Source organism: Hippocampus zosterae, chromosome 5, assembly GCF_025434085.1.
Source record: "Hippocampus zosterae strain Florida chromosome 5, ASM2543408v3, whole genome shotgun sequence".
In the NCBI taxonomy this organism is placed as follows: domain Eukaryota; kingdom Metazoa; phylum Chordata; class Actinopteri; order Syngnathiformes; family Syngnathidae; genus Hippocampus; species Hippocampus zosterae.
The window spans coordinates 18,076,091-18,091,815 of NC_067455.1; the positions used below are offsets into that span (position 1 = coordinate 18,076,091).

General features: G+C 40.7%; 1 protein-coding gene across 1 annotated transcript in view; it reads right to left on the reverse strand.

The window, feature by feature from the left end:
* cep192 (centrosomal protein 192) overlaps positions 1–15,087 on the reverse strand; it is a 45,920-nt gene extending 30,833 nt beyond the window's left edge. Inside the window, exons 1-15 of the mRNA XM_052065613.1 lie at positions 14,899–15,087; positions 13,922–14,163; positions 13,061–13,168; positions 12,096–12,253; positions 11,813–11,874; positions 11,413–11,554; positions 7,853–7,971; positions 7,572–7,658; positions 7,347–7,499; positions 6,101–6,251; positions 4,995–5,215; positions 3,350–3,472; positions 1,991–2,140; positions 430–628; positions 117–266 (exon numbers count right to left, since the gene is read on the reverse strand). Of these exons, the coding sequence (XP_051921573.1) occupies positions 117–266; positions 430–628; positions 1,991–2,140; positions 3,350–3,472; positions 4,995–5,215; positions 6,101–6,251; positions 7,347–7,499; positions 7,572–7,658; positions 7,853–7,971; positions 11,413–11,554; positions 11,813–11,874; positions 12,096–12,253; positions 13,061–13,168; positions 13,922–14,094 (1,996 nt within the window). The 5' untranslated portion in view covers positions 14,095–14,163; positions 14,899–15,087. The remainder of the gene's footprint in view (positions 1–116; positions 267–429; positions 629–1,990; positions 2,141–3,349; positions 3,473–4,994; positions 5,216–6,100; positions 6,252–7,346; positions 7,500–7,571; positions 7,659–7,852; positions 7,972–11,412; positions 11,555–11,812; positions 11,875–12,095; positions 12,254–13,060; positions 13,169–13,921; positions 14,164–14,898) is intronic.
* Positions 15,088–15,725: the final 638 nt, after the last annotated feature.

A 15,725-nucleotide genomic window follows, 5' to 3' on the forward strand; every position in this document is an offset into this window, starting at 1 on the left:
TACCCTAAACAGTTTTGTCTTCGGTACCATCCCTAATAACATCACAGCATAAACGTGTTCAGTGACGACAACACACATGGACATACAGTATATATTTCGTTTCACCTGATACATACCAGCAGAAACAAAGTCCTCAGTTTGAAATTGCCCATTGCTCTGTGACAGCTTCTCATCAACTTCCTTCTCAAAGGAGGTGGAATAAGCCAGATCTGTTACCCACTGGCCTTCTTCATTTTTATACACGACACTATGAGGGGCACAGGCCCCTAAGAAGAAAAGCAATCTTCAGAGGAGACACTAAAGTATCAGGGCTACATAGTCGTACATCATAAATTGTAAAGCAAACTTAATTTGGTGACACTTCAATATCATTGCAAAGACTTCATAAAATGACAACAAATGATTTCCGCTAAATTCGTAAACGCCAACCTTGCTGAAAATCCAATCCCAAGCCGTCTGGAACGCTGCTCCAGTCATGATCTTGCTCACCCTGGAAGCTCTGACAGAAATATTTTGGCTCCAGGGAGGTAGAAAGATCATCATTCTCTTCCTCGCTGGTAGCATCCGAGGCCTTAATGGCAGAAGTGTTCCCACACGGTCCTCCTCTTAAATTCACTGGAGGCAGCACCTGAATTGAAATGTTTTGAGTTGTTTGCTTGTTTGTTTTTTAACCAATCTGTCACACATTTGGAAACCCGGTTCTAGTACTAATGGAAATGGATCATTTCAATTACCGTACTCTAACACATTCCACTTTCGATTCAGATGTACACTCCTAGTCAAAATTTGGGACACTTAGAAGTGCTCTGAGAAACTGTGTCCAAATCTTTGACTGGTAGTGCAGTTCAAAATAAAACTTTCATTTTTGTTTTAAGATTCATTTTTGTTGAATTGACTTGGAGCTGGTCAATTAATTGAAGTGTAATTATTTTGCTTTTGGCTTCTCACGAATCGAAGATAAAACAATTATTGTACTGAAAGGTGTGGTTCCCAGATCCTGACGTTTTGAAAGGGCCCCAAATGCACCTTGTCGCTTCTGCAACAATCGTGTGATGTGCATGTGATTCTGCCCTGTCCCGAGTATGTTTCAAACTGTTTATTGACAAACAAGTTAAGAGTTTACTTGAAAACTAGAGACAACAAATACAATTTCCAATTGACTTTGTTTTCCCAAAGTAATAGCAGATGTTTGCAATTTTGATGAAACAGACAATCAGTCTGTTTTCATGAAGGACTACAGAAATCATAATAATTACTGTTAACAAGTTGAAGTCAGAGGATTTGGAAAATTTCACACTAAATTGCTCCTTGATTGATCTTAAAAATGGGGCGGGTCATTTTTTAAGCAAATCTTGAAAGTTTTTCTTACAAAGCTGATAAACATTCAATATATGTTTTCTGAGAAAGAGTAAATCTAGGGATAATAAATCCTGTAAAAACAGAAGAAAAAAAAACACATTGAGTACCAATTATCACTCGATGACATTGCTTGTAGCCGTCTTCATGTTACAAACTGCACTGATGTGAAGTTGGTTTTCTCTCGTCTGGAGTGGACTGGCGGGGAATCCAGACGTCACTTTCGGAATCTCGACATAGCCGATTTGCCACTATGATGTGTGTGTGTGTATGTATTAATAAAATACACACACACACCATAGTATATATATGGCCCAGACTCCTACCTACATCTTTATATCCATTTTCAGGTTTGTGATTATTTAGCATAGCTTGTCATAGTATAGAAAATATTTAGGACGTTGTTTAGTCTTGAGGATTGTTTAGACCAGACAAGGCCAAAACCTTTCCCCTCCCAAGAGCAATGGTTCTCCAGGCAACACCCCACTTTGAGTGCCGTTTTCAAATATTCGTGAGGGTTGGAGCAAGAGTCTGGTAGTGCAGTGAGAACCCCTTTCAGCACTTCTATCCCCGCGGGAACTCTTGAAAAACAAATGGTCTTGAATCAATGTTTAAAATATTTTGACCATCTTACCTTTGAGCCATGGAAGTTGTCCTGGGCAACTTGAAGTTGGGACAAAGAGGATTTTGCTTGCAAGAATCTCTTAGGTCCAGCTTCACTTTTCACGTAAGTAAAGTCAGATCGATCATTTGTTGTCGTAGACTCAGTGTTTTCCATGGCATCCTGGCATTCAAATTATAAAATGTTAGTTGCTATAGTTTTGGGTGCGGGGAAGAAAATAAAAATCACCAGTCTTATTTATCCAGTTGTGCTATATAGTTTTCTTGGACAAGACAAAAGATTGTCATGCTCGTCAATGCCAACTGAACTAGCAGCTCTTCCATTTGAGGTATACCAGGCTCCAACAGCAGTTTCTTGATGATGTGACCTCAATGAGATGGAGTATTGTCATCCATGAAGATGAAATTGGGCAACAATAGACTTTAAAATCTTGCTGTTGGTCTACAAATCTCCAAATGGTGTCGGACAAAAGTACATGTATTAGGACCCAATGAAGCACACAGAACCCGGAGGTCATTTGGGACAGGTCTTTTGTGTGTTCCCAGACCCAGAACCAAAGTGAAGCAGCATTTAGTTACTATGCTCATCACCTGTGGAACAAACTCATCAAATACCTGAGGTCTGCTCATACCGTCAGTTCATTTAAATCAGAGCTGAAAACACTGTGTACTGCAGCATTTTCATGAATCTATCCTTTATTATCTTGTTTTAAATAAGCATTTTCTTGCCATCTTTTAATTTATTTAGACTGATGCTTGGTTTTAATCTCATCCATTTAGATTATTTTATGATTTTTGCAATTTCAACATTTTGTTTCCCTTTTTGTGATGCTTTTAATGTTTTATGTAAAGCAATTTGAAGAGTCTTATAGATGAAATGTGCTATACAAATAAGCTTTCCTTATGTTAAATAAATATATTGGAAGCATATCTAGTTTTACTGCTAAATTTACCCAAGTAAGTAACACTAGTATTATCCATCCATCCATTGCCTGATCCGCTTTATCCTCACAAGGTTCGCGGGGCATGCTGGAGCCTATCCCAGCTGTCTTGGGGCAGTAGGCGGGGGACATCCGGAACCGGTTGCCAGCCAATTGCAGGGCACACTGAGACGAACAACCATCCGTGCTCACATTCACATCTAGGGACAATTTAGCGTGTTCAATCAGCATGTTTTTGGAATGTGGGAGGAAACCGGAGTACCAGAAGAAAACCCATGCAGGCACGGGGAGAACATGCAAACTCCACACAGGAAGGCCAGACCTGGAATTAAACCTCTGCACTGTGAAGTCGACGCGCTAACCACTGGACCACCACACTAGTATTATTTCAGTTCAAATAATCTAGAATTCACACATATTCTGTTACTCACCAGTGCCTCCTGTCTGTCCATAACCATGGTCCAGTTCACAGGAGCGAGTCCCTGATTTCCCTCCAATGAAGATTTAGAGGTGTAGGCTTCACCGTTTCCAACAGGACCCACACGATCACCCATCTGTGTGCACAGAAATAAAAAAATAAAATAAAAGCAAAATTATAATAAATCTTGGCTTTGCTATACTATTACAGTGCAACCTCTAGAGTTACGAATTTAATTGGTTGCATGAGCCAATTTGTAACCTGAAATGTTCCTAAATTGATGTAATATTTTGCAATTGAAATTTATGGAAATTCAATGAATCCATTCTACCCTGAAAACTAAATGACGATTTCATAGAAGATCATTAATTTGTTCTGCCTGCCTCTATAAGTCACTGGTATACAAGTAGATAGCTGAATGGTACCTTATATATGTTATACATATACATTTTTTGGCTAATTAAGTAAAATTTGATGATTTCTTGGAGCAGATAAGAGCTCTTTCACGAATGTATCCCGGCACTTGTGAGTCACTGATCTGTTCATCTCAAGATTTGTGGTCGGCCTAGTCTCTATACCAGGGGTGTCCAAACTTTTTGCCAAGGGGGCCAGATTTTATGTGGTAAAATGTCGGGGGCCGACCTTGGCTGACATTCTTTACATTGAACAACAATATTGTTCAACAAATTTTAGTAAGCCAGTCTGTTTCACATTTCCATTTTTATTTTAATTTCAACAATCGTAAGAATTTCTTTTGGTTCATTTGAAACAGGTATATCACATGCAACTGCTTATTCACTTGACTTTTTCTTAAACAGAAGTCTCCTGAGTGCAAATTGATTGATTTGAAACGTAAAATGTATCACCATGACTTTTCAATAGTCACAAAACCTTTGACTCGAACAACAGGGAAATGAACAAGCAATACACATATCCACAACTGCAAGGATCATTTGAAATATGACATATCAGTCAATATAAACACGGAGTGATGTCTTGTTAACTCGTGAGTGATGCCCTCTAGTGTCTAAATGCCATTACTCATTTAGTGAATGCTATTACTCATTTAGCCACTAGAGGGAAGTAGTACTCTATGAAACATCACTCACTAGTCAACGAGACCTCAGTCAATGCAACACGTGTTCCATTGCGCCCAACCTGCGGGCCAGACGGCACTGATTTTATGACCGGGGCCGAGGGCCGGATGAAATTCGACCGCGGGCCGGATTTGGCCCGCGGGCCGGACTTTGGACATGCCTGCTCTATACCCTGCAAATAGTGGGGTCCGCTGTATACAAATATATATCGCTGCAATATTTATTTTGTCTTCATTAGTGTACTTGGTATTGGAGCAATCCAAAAGTAAACAAGTTACATTACTGAAACGTTGGTGCTCGGATTAGATTACTGACTGCATTTTTTTAACGGGTAACTAGTAACCGTATCAGAATATATTTTAAAAGTAACCCACCCAACCCTAGCTATTACTGATTCGTATGTATGCTCAGCAAGACAATGAAGAATTTATACAGATATTAATCGGAAAGACAACAATCTTTGAAAGTTTGAAGTGGGTCAAATGAAATGATGCAGATTTTACAGACAAACACAGTAAACCATGCCAAAGAGGCAATAATTAGAGACGACTATACACGTACCTCTGCATGTGAGTTAAAGCTGACACTCCCATGTTCTGTGGGATTACAAGAAGCACCATCTCCACCTTCACCAACAGAACTGCTACCGACAATTCCCAGCCCACGCATCATATCATAGGTGGATAGAACATTTGTTGAGGTGGGAAAAGGGATCGTTGACACTCCCCCGTCATTGCCACTCTCTTCACTCCCACTGCTCCCATCCCCACCGCCTCCATCCCCTGATTCAGACAAAAACAACAACAACAACAATAATGCAAGTTGTCTGTCCATGCAAAGTGAATGAGCTTCATATATGACAAAAACAAATTATTATACTATGCAGTGGCCAAGTGGTTAGGATCAGAAAGGCAACTGACCATTGACACGTGGCTCAAGACTGTGGTGTCATGCAGAGGACACATTTCCTGAATATGAATGTGTTCATGAAAATAAAGACCAACCAATGCTTTCGTACATTCGGTTTGTTATGGAGAGTGGGTCCAAATACCGTACCTGCTGAGAAGTGCAGAAGTCTCACTGAAAGTTACAAAAATCATTTGATTGTAATCCATCCATTTGTTTGTAATGATTACCTCAAATGGTTGCGCAACAAAATATTACCGGTAAGCTAAAAGCACCATCGTTTTTATTCAGGCCTGTTTCATTATTATTGTGATTTTTTTTAATAATTCTGTTTAACCACATTTCAAAAGCAGTGGCTTATTTTAATTATCAATTTTCATTTATTCAGACTTTTTTCAGATTCAAGTTATTTCTAGGTACCAACAATTTTGTGCACATCTAAATACAACTGTGGGTGTGTATCGTATAATGAACCAATAACACGTTCCTACTGACCCACTTCACACTTTTGAAGAACGTGGAATTCACCCCTTCATGTGTTCTTAAGAACACTCATATGAATATAGAACACACTGAAGCATCTTGATTGAGCAAAGTAATGTTAGCAGATAAATTGCTCATATTCTACAGATACTGTACAACAATTTCTGGAACAACAAAATCAAACATATTGGTGTCAAGATGTCAAACCTTATGTAAATCAAAAGTGACAACATAATCTTTATATCCGCTAAATAGTGCATAATTATACAACAACTAACCTGTGACAAGAGGGTTAATAACTTGTCCCTCTGCAGATCGTCTGTGTTCAATCCCAGACACCGATGGACCGTCAGGGCCACTTGACGACTCATCATCCGAACTTCCCCCTTCTAAACCTGGCCTAAAACTGGGATGAGTGCTTTCCCCAACCTGTAAAAAGACACAGGCAAACACATATCTTAAATCATTTTAAAATTGCGTAGCGGCCGCCTCCAGCTTATTTTGTGCCGCCCCGAGCCTGACTGATTGACATCGCTCAACACAGCATAAAGCTCCAGCTGTGGTGATCGAGGGATTGACGTCCCTCTGCGGCAGCTTTGTATTTTGACCTCATTTGCAGCATTGCACCACTGTGGAGGTGCTATATGAACAGCAGTGCAAAGGAAAGACCGAAAGCAATGGGTCCTCTTTCACAGAGCTCCAGTATCCCTCCCTCCGTGTCCTGCGCACACATACAACTGCGGCTCCAAAACACGCCGAAACTTGGGATGCACAATAAATATCGTAATGACATCTTGTCAGTAAATCAATTTTTTTTTTAAAAGACGGCTAATGGGTATGACGGCATTCTGAAAGCCAACGAAGATGGCTGCGCTGTCAAGAAAAGAAAAATGCTAACCTTTTGCCAGAGAGGAGCCATGGGCCTCATACGATGCAATCTGATTTCAAAATTTATGTTGTGGGCGCCTTTTTGTGTCGCTGACTTTTGGGGGCTACTAAACCACTCGGCGTGTACGGTTTAGACTTCCGAGACGTCACTATATTCTAAAACAGGAGGTGCATACCCCAACAGAAGGAAAATGATACGTGCCTCACTTCTGATTTAGGGCTGGATGATGTTAGTCCTGTTAGCTGGCTTCAAGTCATACACTGCAGTGCTCACGTGTGCGTTGACTGAATCGACTTTTATATGCACTTTCTCACCTTGCAGTACTTGTGTGGGTGGTCTTTATGGTCCAAGAGTTTGTGGACCCCGAGAAGAGCCCTTTATTATACAAGTTTTGATAAACTAATGCTTTAACATAATAGTCACTTAACGGAGCTCTTAACTTGGCGCATGCTTCCTGTAAAAGAAAGTGAGTCCGCTGAATTGACAGAATACATGCACATTATGGCGCATGGTCAGGATGGTACCACCTCTGCCTCAATTTGAGCCAGGAAAAGCTCTGGTATACTACAGAGTGGCCTGGCGTCTGTGAGGTTGTGACTGTTTGGCTCGATAAATCCTTCTATTCTGTTTCTCACCAACTGCCTGGAGATGCTTGGTAGTAGCTTCATTCTCGTGGAACTGCTTGTCTGTATGGGACTCTCAAGCTCATCCTCGGTGTCTTCATCACTTGCAGGATAGGAGTCCATACCTGTGGCAGCAAGACGCACAACAGGCATCTGGAAGTTGTCCTGAAAAGAAGGAGAAAAGGAGTAATATTACAAATACACATTTTCAAGAGCCAAATGTGTATTTATATTAACCTGATCACAGTCATCAATTATCTGTCGTCCGTAATGTTCATCCTCTGTGGAACTAGAATTGGATTGGTCAGATGTTCGAGGCAGCATCTAATTAAGACCACAATTAACAAATTGTGGCATTAGCATAACTGTGATGATCAAGTTTTGTTCTTGCATAGGTGCTACTTTATAAAATGTATATTTTAAAATCTCATTTACCCGCCGAAGTGGCTTCATCCCGATTTGAGAACCACTCCACTACTTTATCAAAACAGGACTGAGAACCAATGTTTTAATCTTACTGTTGTTGCAGGGAGCTCTTGGCCCTCCACCGTACCCCTTTGCATGGCAGAAGGCACCAGTTTTTTGAAGTACAGCTCCAACTCATTGTCCGGCAAATTATTGAAATCAATGTCATCATCTGGGGATTATACAGACTCAAATCAATCAGTTTTATTTCACCAGAAAATTAAAAACACAGAGGAAGACAGAGCAGAAACCCTATGATGACAAACATTAAAAGCTCCAATATATCCTAAACCAGTGGTTCTTAACCTTTTTAGCGGTATCGGACCCTACCAGTTAATATGCACATTCACCGAACCCTTCATGAGTGAAAAATAAATGCATACATTTTTTACAACTTCAAGATATTAAACACATTTATTAAAAATAGAAAAAAGTAAATACAATTTCAGGAGATAAGTATACTTTTTTTTTTTGTATGACGTATTATCACAACAGTCACACGTTGACTACTTGGCGAACTAAATTTCCCACGGCACTGATTGCACAAGCAATGTCATGTGCTCATCTGGAGCCAGTGATGGCCAAGCGGGCGTGTGATAACTAATTAACATGTTGAGTCGCGTGTGTCTCATCCTGCATAGCAAAGGCTCCGTCGAACCCCTGAGACCGACTCACAGAACCCCCGGGGTTCAATCGAACCCAGGTTAAGAACCACTGCCCTAAACAATAGTGTGAAAATAAACAAAAGTACAGTACAGTGGACCCTCACTATTCACAGTGGATAGGGACCAGGTTGACTGATGAGTAGCAAAATTCAGAATATAATTAACAGCCCTTTATCAATAGACGAAGCACTTTTTTACCCCCCTCCAGCCAACACACACACCACCCCAAAACAATTGTTGGGGGGGTGGGCTTGGCTTCCCAGGTGTTAGATCTGAGATTTGTGGAATTTTGAATCATCAGGAACAGTTCTAACATGGAAGTTTATCAAGAAGAGCCTCAAAATAAGTAGCCCATTCCAAGATGCATTTGACTTTAAACCAGGCATGTCCAAAGTCCGGCCCGCGGGCCAAATCCGGCCCGCGGTCGAATTTCATCCGGCCCTCGGCCCCTGTCATAAAATCAGTGCCGTCTGGCCCGCAGGTTGGGCGCAATGGAACACGTGTTGCATTGACTGGTGAGTGATGTTTCATAGAGTACTGCTTCCCTCTAGTGGCTAAATGAGTAATAGCATTCACTAAATGAGTAATAGCATTTAGAGACTAGAGGGCATCACTCACGAGTTAACAAGACATCACTCCGTGTTTATATTGACTGATATGTCATATTTCAAATGATCCTTGCAGTTGTGGATATGTGTATTGCTTGTTCATTTCCCTGTTGTTCGAGTCAAAGGTTTTGTGACTATTGAAAAGTCATGGTGATACATTTTATGTTTCAAATCAATCAATTTGCACTCAGGAGACTTCTGTTTAAGAAAAAGTCAAGTGAATAAGGAGTTGCACGTGATATACCTGTTTCAAATGAACCAAAAGAAATTCTTAAGATTGTTGAAATTAAAATAAAAATGGAAATGTGAAACAGACTGGCTTACTAAAATTTGTTGAACAATATTGTTGTTCAATGTAAAGAATGTCAGCCAAGGTCGGCCCCCCGACATTTTGCCACATAAAATCTGGCCCCCTTGGCAAAAAGTTTGGACACCCCTGCTTTAAACTGAAGAATCACCTCTCTCTAAAAGAGGGATGCCCAACCTTCACTAAAGACTTTTGAAGCAACCGACCTCCCGCAATCAATCTGATCACGAGCGTGCAAGCATACATGTACATGCATATGCACGCACGCATACACGCCATGATGAGCAACAGCCTTAAACTGCCCCGAAAATGAACGAAACTGAAACCTACAGACACAAACAACCACGCCGATTTCCCCACCTTCGACCCCTCGCGATCGACTTGGGACCAGTCCGCGGGCTACCGGTCGATCGCAACCCCTGCTGAAAAATATTTCATTTTCAGCACCACTGAGTTGTCCAGGTATAGGTCAAATTATTGGTGGCAAAAGCGTTTGAATTATTTATCATGGTCACATTTTTTTTTGTGTCACACACACACACACACAAAAAGCAATTAAACATGGATCTGGACCCTTGTTATACACATGGTAACGTTCATCTGTCCTGGTACTACTCTCAATAGTGAAAAACATACCGTATTTTCACGACTATAAGGCGCCATTAAAAGTCTTAAATTTTCTCCAAAATGGACAGGACGCCTTATGGTGCGGAGCGTCCTTTATATGCGCTGAGTTCCAAAATCTGACTGACAGCCGACACGCCGTTTATATAGAGAAAAGGCGGAAGTGACTGTCGCCAGGCATGCGGGAAAGAAGTCGGCCAATCAGGGAAGGGTGGGCGTGTATATATACATATATGGAGAGGGAGAGAGAGAGAGAGAGAGAGAGGGAGAGAGAGGACAGGCAAGCTAGTCCGCCAATGGTGAAGGGTGCGCGTGTAAGTGGACGCCTCAAGCCAGTACCAACACTTTGTATAGAGTGTGGCAATGTGCATTGTTGCAAAACAACTCCAGTTTTGGTTTCTAAGAACCCCTGAAAATAAATTCGACAAAAAGACACGCCTACGAAGCTCAGTTCAAACTTAAAGCCACCGGTTATGCTTTTGGCATGCGTGCCCATCTCACAGCAGCGGTGAAAAAACAAGTCAAGCAAATGAACTCTGAGCTTGCCGTTATTCCCGGAGGCTTGTCTAAAGAACTCCAACCGCTGGACATTGGCATCAACCGGACGTTCAAAGTAAAGTTGCAAACGGCATGGGAACAATGGATGATCGGTGGCAAACACAACTTTACAAAGAGTGAGAGGCAGCGCTTGGCGAGTTACGCCACAATACGCAACAACGAGAGGGAATGTGGCGTTTTTGATGGATTACGGTACTTGCACAATTGTTCAATTCTTTCTACATACACACACGCGCTGCCACCATGTTTCGCTCTGTTCTTTACTTTCAAATGTGGGAAAGCTTCACACGAGAGAAATGTTGACTTTGCTGTTGCTACTCCTTCTTTCCGCTCGGCAATGCGTAGCAACTCACACTAGCATGTGATGCATTCAATGACAACTGAGATGTGCAGTCCTCTGCTTCTGATACAGAGGATGAGGACTTTGATGGATTTCTGGGTGATGATTGATCGAAAAACGTGAGAACATTGTACGATGGCTAAATAAAATACACCCGAACTCAGTTCTGCTTTCGTTGCCTTTTTAAAAACGTGTTTTTATCTTATCTGTATGTCTTGGCATGCTACCGTATGCTTCAAGCTAACGTGTTAGAGTGCGCGCATGCATGCCGTATGTTTAAGCTGGCGTATGTTTTACCACTGTAAAACTGCGGCCATTCGTACGGTGCGTCCTGTGTATGTGTAAAATACAGAAACGTCACCCATTAATGAGACTGCGGCCATTAGTACGATGCGTCGAATAGTCGTGAAAATACAGTAGTTCTCTTTCGAAACCTTAGGTCTTGACGGTTGAAGCCTCCCAAAGTTAATTTAATATCCAGTAAAAACATACACATATGCATTAGTCATACCTGTAATGTCACTGTCGATGCTGTCCACAGAGATGAGCTTTTCATTTTCCAAAAAACTGCAGTTGCTGCCACTGAAATGGTCACTGTCCACTGCTTCACTTAGCACGTTCTTTTTCTCAGTAGTGGCTTGCAGGGAGGGCACCTGTTGTACATGATATTGGAAAAATTACTTTGGAATTATTAAGCCTTGCTGTAACAGTCCACAAGCATTCACAGAACTTGCAATTAAGCCGAGTTACAGTATGCCCATGAAGATGTGTAAAGATTGCTTTAAATGAAATGTTTAGTTATGAGCCACTCATACATTTTTGGATTTTAATTTTGATAGGAAATTAATCGTTCCTATACAGTAACAAAGCAATAAGCTTCTCTCCGTATTTTAGAGAGATTCAAGAAATACCTTTGTGTCTGTACGATCCTTGTGTCCAAACTGAGCGAATGTTAGAAGACCTGTTGAGAGATCTGACAAAGACGGAACTCACAACACAGCATGTTTAGTCTTATGCAAAAGACGGGTCTACTAGAACACAAGGATAAACTTAATACAGCTTTGCCATTTCAAAAAATAATAATAATGTATATTATAAATTATCCTGCAAACATAAGTAGCTTTTTTTCATGAATAATGAGGCGCAAATAATATTCAGGAATTGGGGGAATTGGATACACCGGGGAGTTCTTACCCGTCGGAAGTTCAGTGTGCCTGCCCTGGACCGAGCCGATCTGAGTGGGAAGACGGCCCAGGAGGGAGTCTTGGTTTCTGGATGCACTTTCATCCATGTTAATCTTAATCAGCATTTTTGATAGATGATGTTCTGCGATAAAGTCATCTGCATTGTCCCTAAATAAATAGCAATATTCAAATAATTCTATACATTTAATTAAACAAAAAAAAAAACTGACTCCAGAAACTAAAGCATTAAATCTTTGATATAGTCAATGAAGCAGCAAAGCAAATATGAGAGTGCTGACTCGTAACAGTGATGCCAGTAAGTAAACATTTCACAGGAGGATGACCAGTTCAGAAAATGGATAGATGGATGATCTGACTCAAGTGCTCATTCTTGAGTAGCCATTCCAAAAAAATACAATAAAACTGTCTGCTGGTGGATGACGGAAAAAGTGTTTTACATTACAAGAAAAAGGGCCCAAACACTCGACTACATAAACTTAATCAATGAATATGAAAACTGTTTTCTTTTCAAGACTACAGACCACAATCTTGATTAATGTCAAACGATGCCAAAGTACACCCCATGACCATAGATTTGTTACTTGTGTTTCTCATACACATTTTCATCCCTCAATGAGAAATGCATTTTACAGTCTCCTGTATATAATTATTGCACATCACACAGCCACAGTCTACAAACATCTGGAAAGCAAAGAAGGAAGATGTCAGAGTGACAGTACACAAAAATGGCGTTGCATCCTTCAGCTGCATTTTGGGGAGGTGGTGCCTTGCTCAAATGCCCCTCAACAGGAATCAGGAAGAAGAGGCATCACTTCAAAAACTAGTTGCAATTTCTTTTGCACGTAATGGGACTAGAACCATGACGCTTCAGTGCAAAAGTCTAATTCCTTACAGAGGTGCTTGTGCCAGGTCCCAAAATGCATGAACTCAGTATTCAGACAATATTTTACTCACATGTCATCTTTGAAACTGAGGGCAAACTTGGGGTGCTTGTCTTCAGATGACTTCGAGTTTGCCTGCTGCAGCTCACTTTCCTCGAGGTATGAAGCAGCAGCACAGTCTCTGTTAAAGGTGAGAATACGGCAACCCCATTAAAATTTGTATTACATTCAAAAAGAGTGACTAGTTCTACTCGAATGTAGAACTAAACTGAGTAGTAAAATATAGATCATCTCAACACATCTCAGCATATTCCAAGAATACCCCAATGTAGCACCAATAGGAAAAAAAAACAGGACAGTAATATAAATTCAAGCTCACTTTATTGCTTGCACATGCTGCTGTAAGAATTCCTTTAAACAGTAGTTTTTTTGGAATAATACACAACCCTATGTGATGATTCTCTAGATCAGTGGTTTTTCACCTTCGATCGAATCCTAGGGGTTTGGTGAATCGGTCTTATGGGTTCAACAGAGCCTCTGCCATGGAGATTAAGACACACCCAAATCAACATGTCAATTAGTTATGACACGCCCACTTGGCCATCACTGGCTGCAGAAGATCACATTACATTGCTTGTCCAATCAGTATTGCGGGAAATGTAGTTCGCTCAGTAGTCACTATGTGATTGTCTTGATAGTAGTCATACAATTTAAAAAAAAAAAACAACGCCAAGTAATTTTATTTACTTTTTTGTTTTCAATAAATTTGTTTATTTATGTCTTGAATTTGTTTAAAAAAATTAATTGAAGAAAGGTTCAGTGAATGTGCCAATGAACTGGTTGGGTTCGGTACCTCTAACAAAGTTAAGAACCACTGATCTAGATGATGCATAGTTACAGGTCACATCTATCCCAAGAAGAGGTATTCTCCCACCTGTTCTCAGACTCAGGTCTAATTTTAGCCACTGTCGAAGCAGCCACAGGCAGTCCAGGGCCTGAGCCCAGTGTTAAATTTCCCAGAGTAGCACGGCCAATGGTGCTGTCCAAAGATTTGCCGAGGAAACTGGGGAAGGCTTCATCTTCTAACTTGTAAAAACTCTCTGCCATTTATTGAACAATCAGGGGCGTGGCCCAGTTTGGCTTGAGGGCAACTCAAATCCAGGCCATCTGGAATACCTAGAAAACATTAGGGATGTGAGGTTAATATTTAATAGGGAACAACCATCAATTAACTGTGCAAAGTAGCGCGAGGAAGTAATTATGGTAAACCCGTATAGGAAGTAATGCCCTGACTTGACATAACCTTACAAGACAATTAATTGCTATAACTTATGAGCCAATTATGTATAGTTCACGATGTGCGAAGTCCCCAAACTTGGCAATCAACTAGCAACTTTGATTCCCTCCTCTTTCATCTATAACTGCTTCAAAACAAAGTGTATGTAGAAACGTGGTTAAGATTGCATGACTGTCTGTCTTATGTGTTGTCTTGTTTTACAGTATTTGTCATTTAATGTTAACTGTTCTGTTGTTCCGCAGCGGCTCTTCTCTCTAATGTGGTTTAGAGGAAAGAAATTTCATCTGTGTTGTAGGTTGTACATCGAGCACATTTGACAACAAAGTTGACTTGACTCGACTTGAACTTCGACAAGGAGCTAACTTGTAACGCTAGCTCGTGGCTAACAACAAATTGGTTGGTTAAGCTCACGAACCATTTCTCACATCAGGCTAAGTGCCGTTGATTTACACAGAACATGACCTAGGTACTACTTCCAATAATAATGTTAAACTGAGCGGTTACTTTGAATCCCCCTCTAGATGAAATCATAACGTTACAATGATAACCATTGAAAATTGATTCTCACGTAACTCAGTCGCGTTGAAATGCGTCTGAAAAGAGCGCCCTCTGACCTGAAGTTCCTGTTTGGATACTCGAGCAGGGACGGCGTGAACAACGAACTTCAATACACTTTCGCAAACACTTTACGGTTTCCTCAATTCCAAACGTCGCGGTTCGACGAAATAAACAAGTTGGAGGGCAGAATGTAAGACTGAACTCTACAGGAAGCCCGCCATAACGTCATTCCTTGAGGGTAGGACTTAAGTTTTATCATCATTGGATTGGATAATCACCCGAAACGTCCGTATTCGCAATTGGAGGAAAAAGATGCCATTTGCAGGAGACAGGACTTGTCTTGTCCCACTGATACAAATCATTCAACAATCATCTATCAGCTATCAGCTGCTAGATATTATCCTTGCTGATATACATGACATACAGTAACTAGGATTATATCGTTATGTTCAGCAAATCTTTGTATCACGCATTATTCTGTGAAGCAGAAGGGTTTTTTTGGTTTTTTTTAAACATCATTTGTTCTCCCAAACAGCTTGGCAAGGAAGACTCGACGAGACAGGTGCTTGCAACACACTTTTTGTGCGTGCCATCTGTGTTGCCTGGCTGGAATGAAATGTTTCCTTTTTCGTAGATATTACTTTTCAAACTAAATGATCTGCACCATGCTTCTGTCTGTTGTCGTCCGAGGGGTTAATCGTAAACAACAGGATTGATGAATGATGTTGAATGCTACCCTTTCCACTTGTCCATTTCAATACTTGAATGTCAAGTACACGAACTGTACAATTTATGTCGCAAGCAGCTTTACACAAACACAATCAAATGTAAGAATAATTACATATCTACTTGGTTACTTGCTTTCCTTAAGAATTGTTTTGTT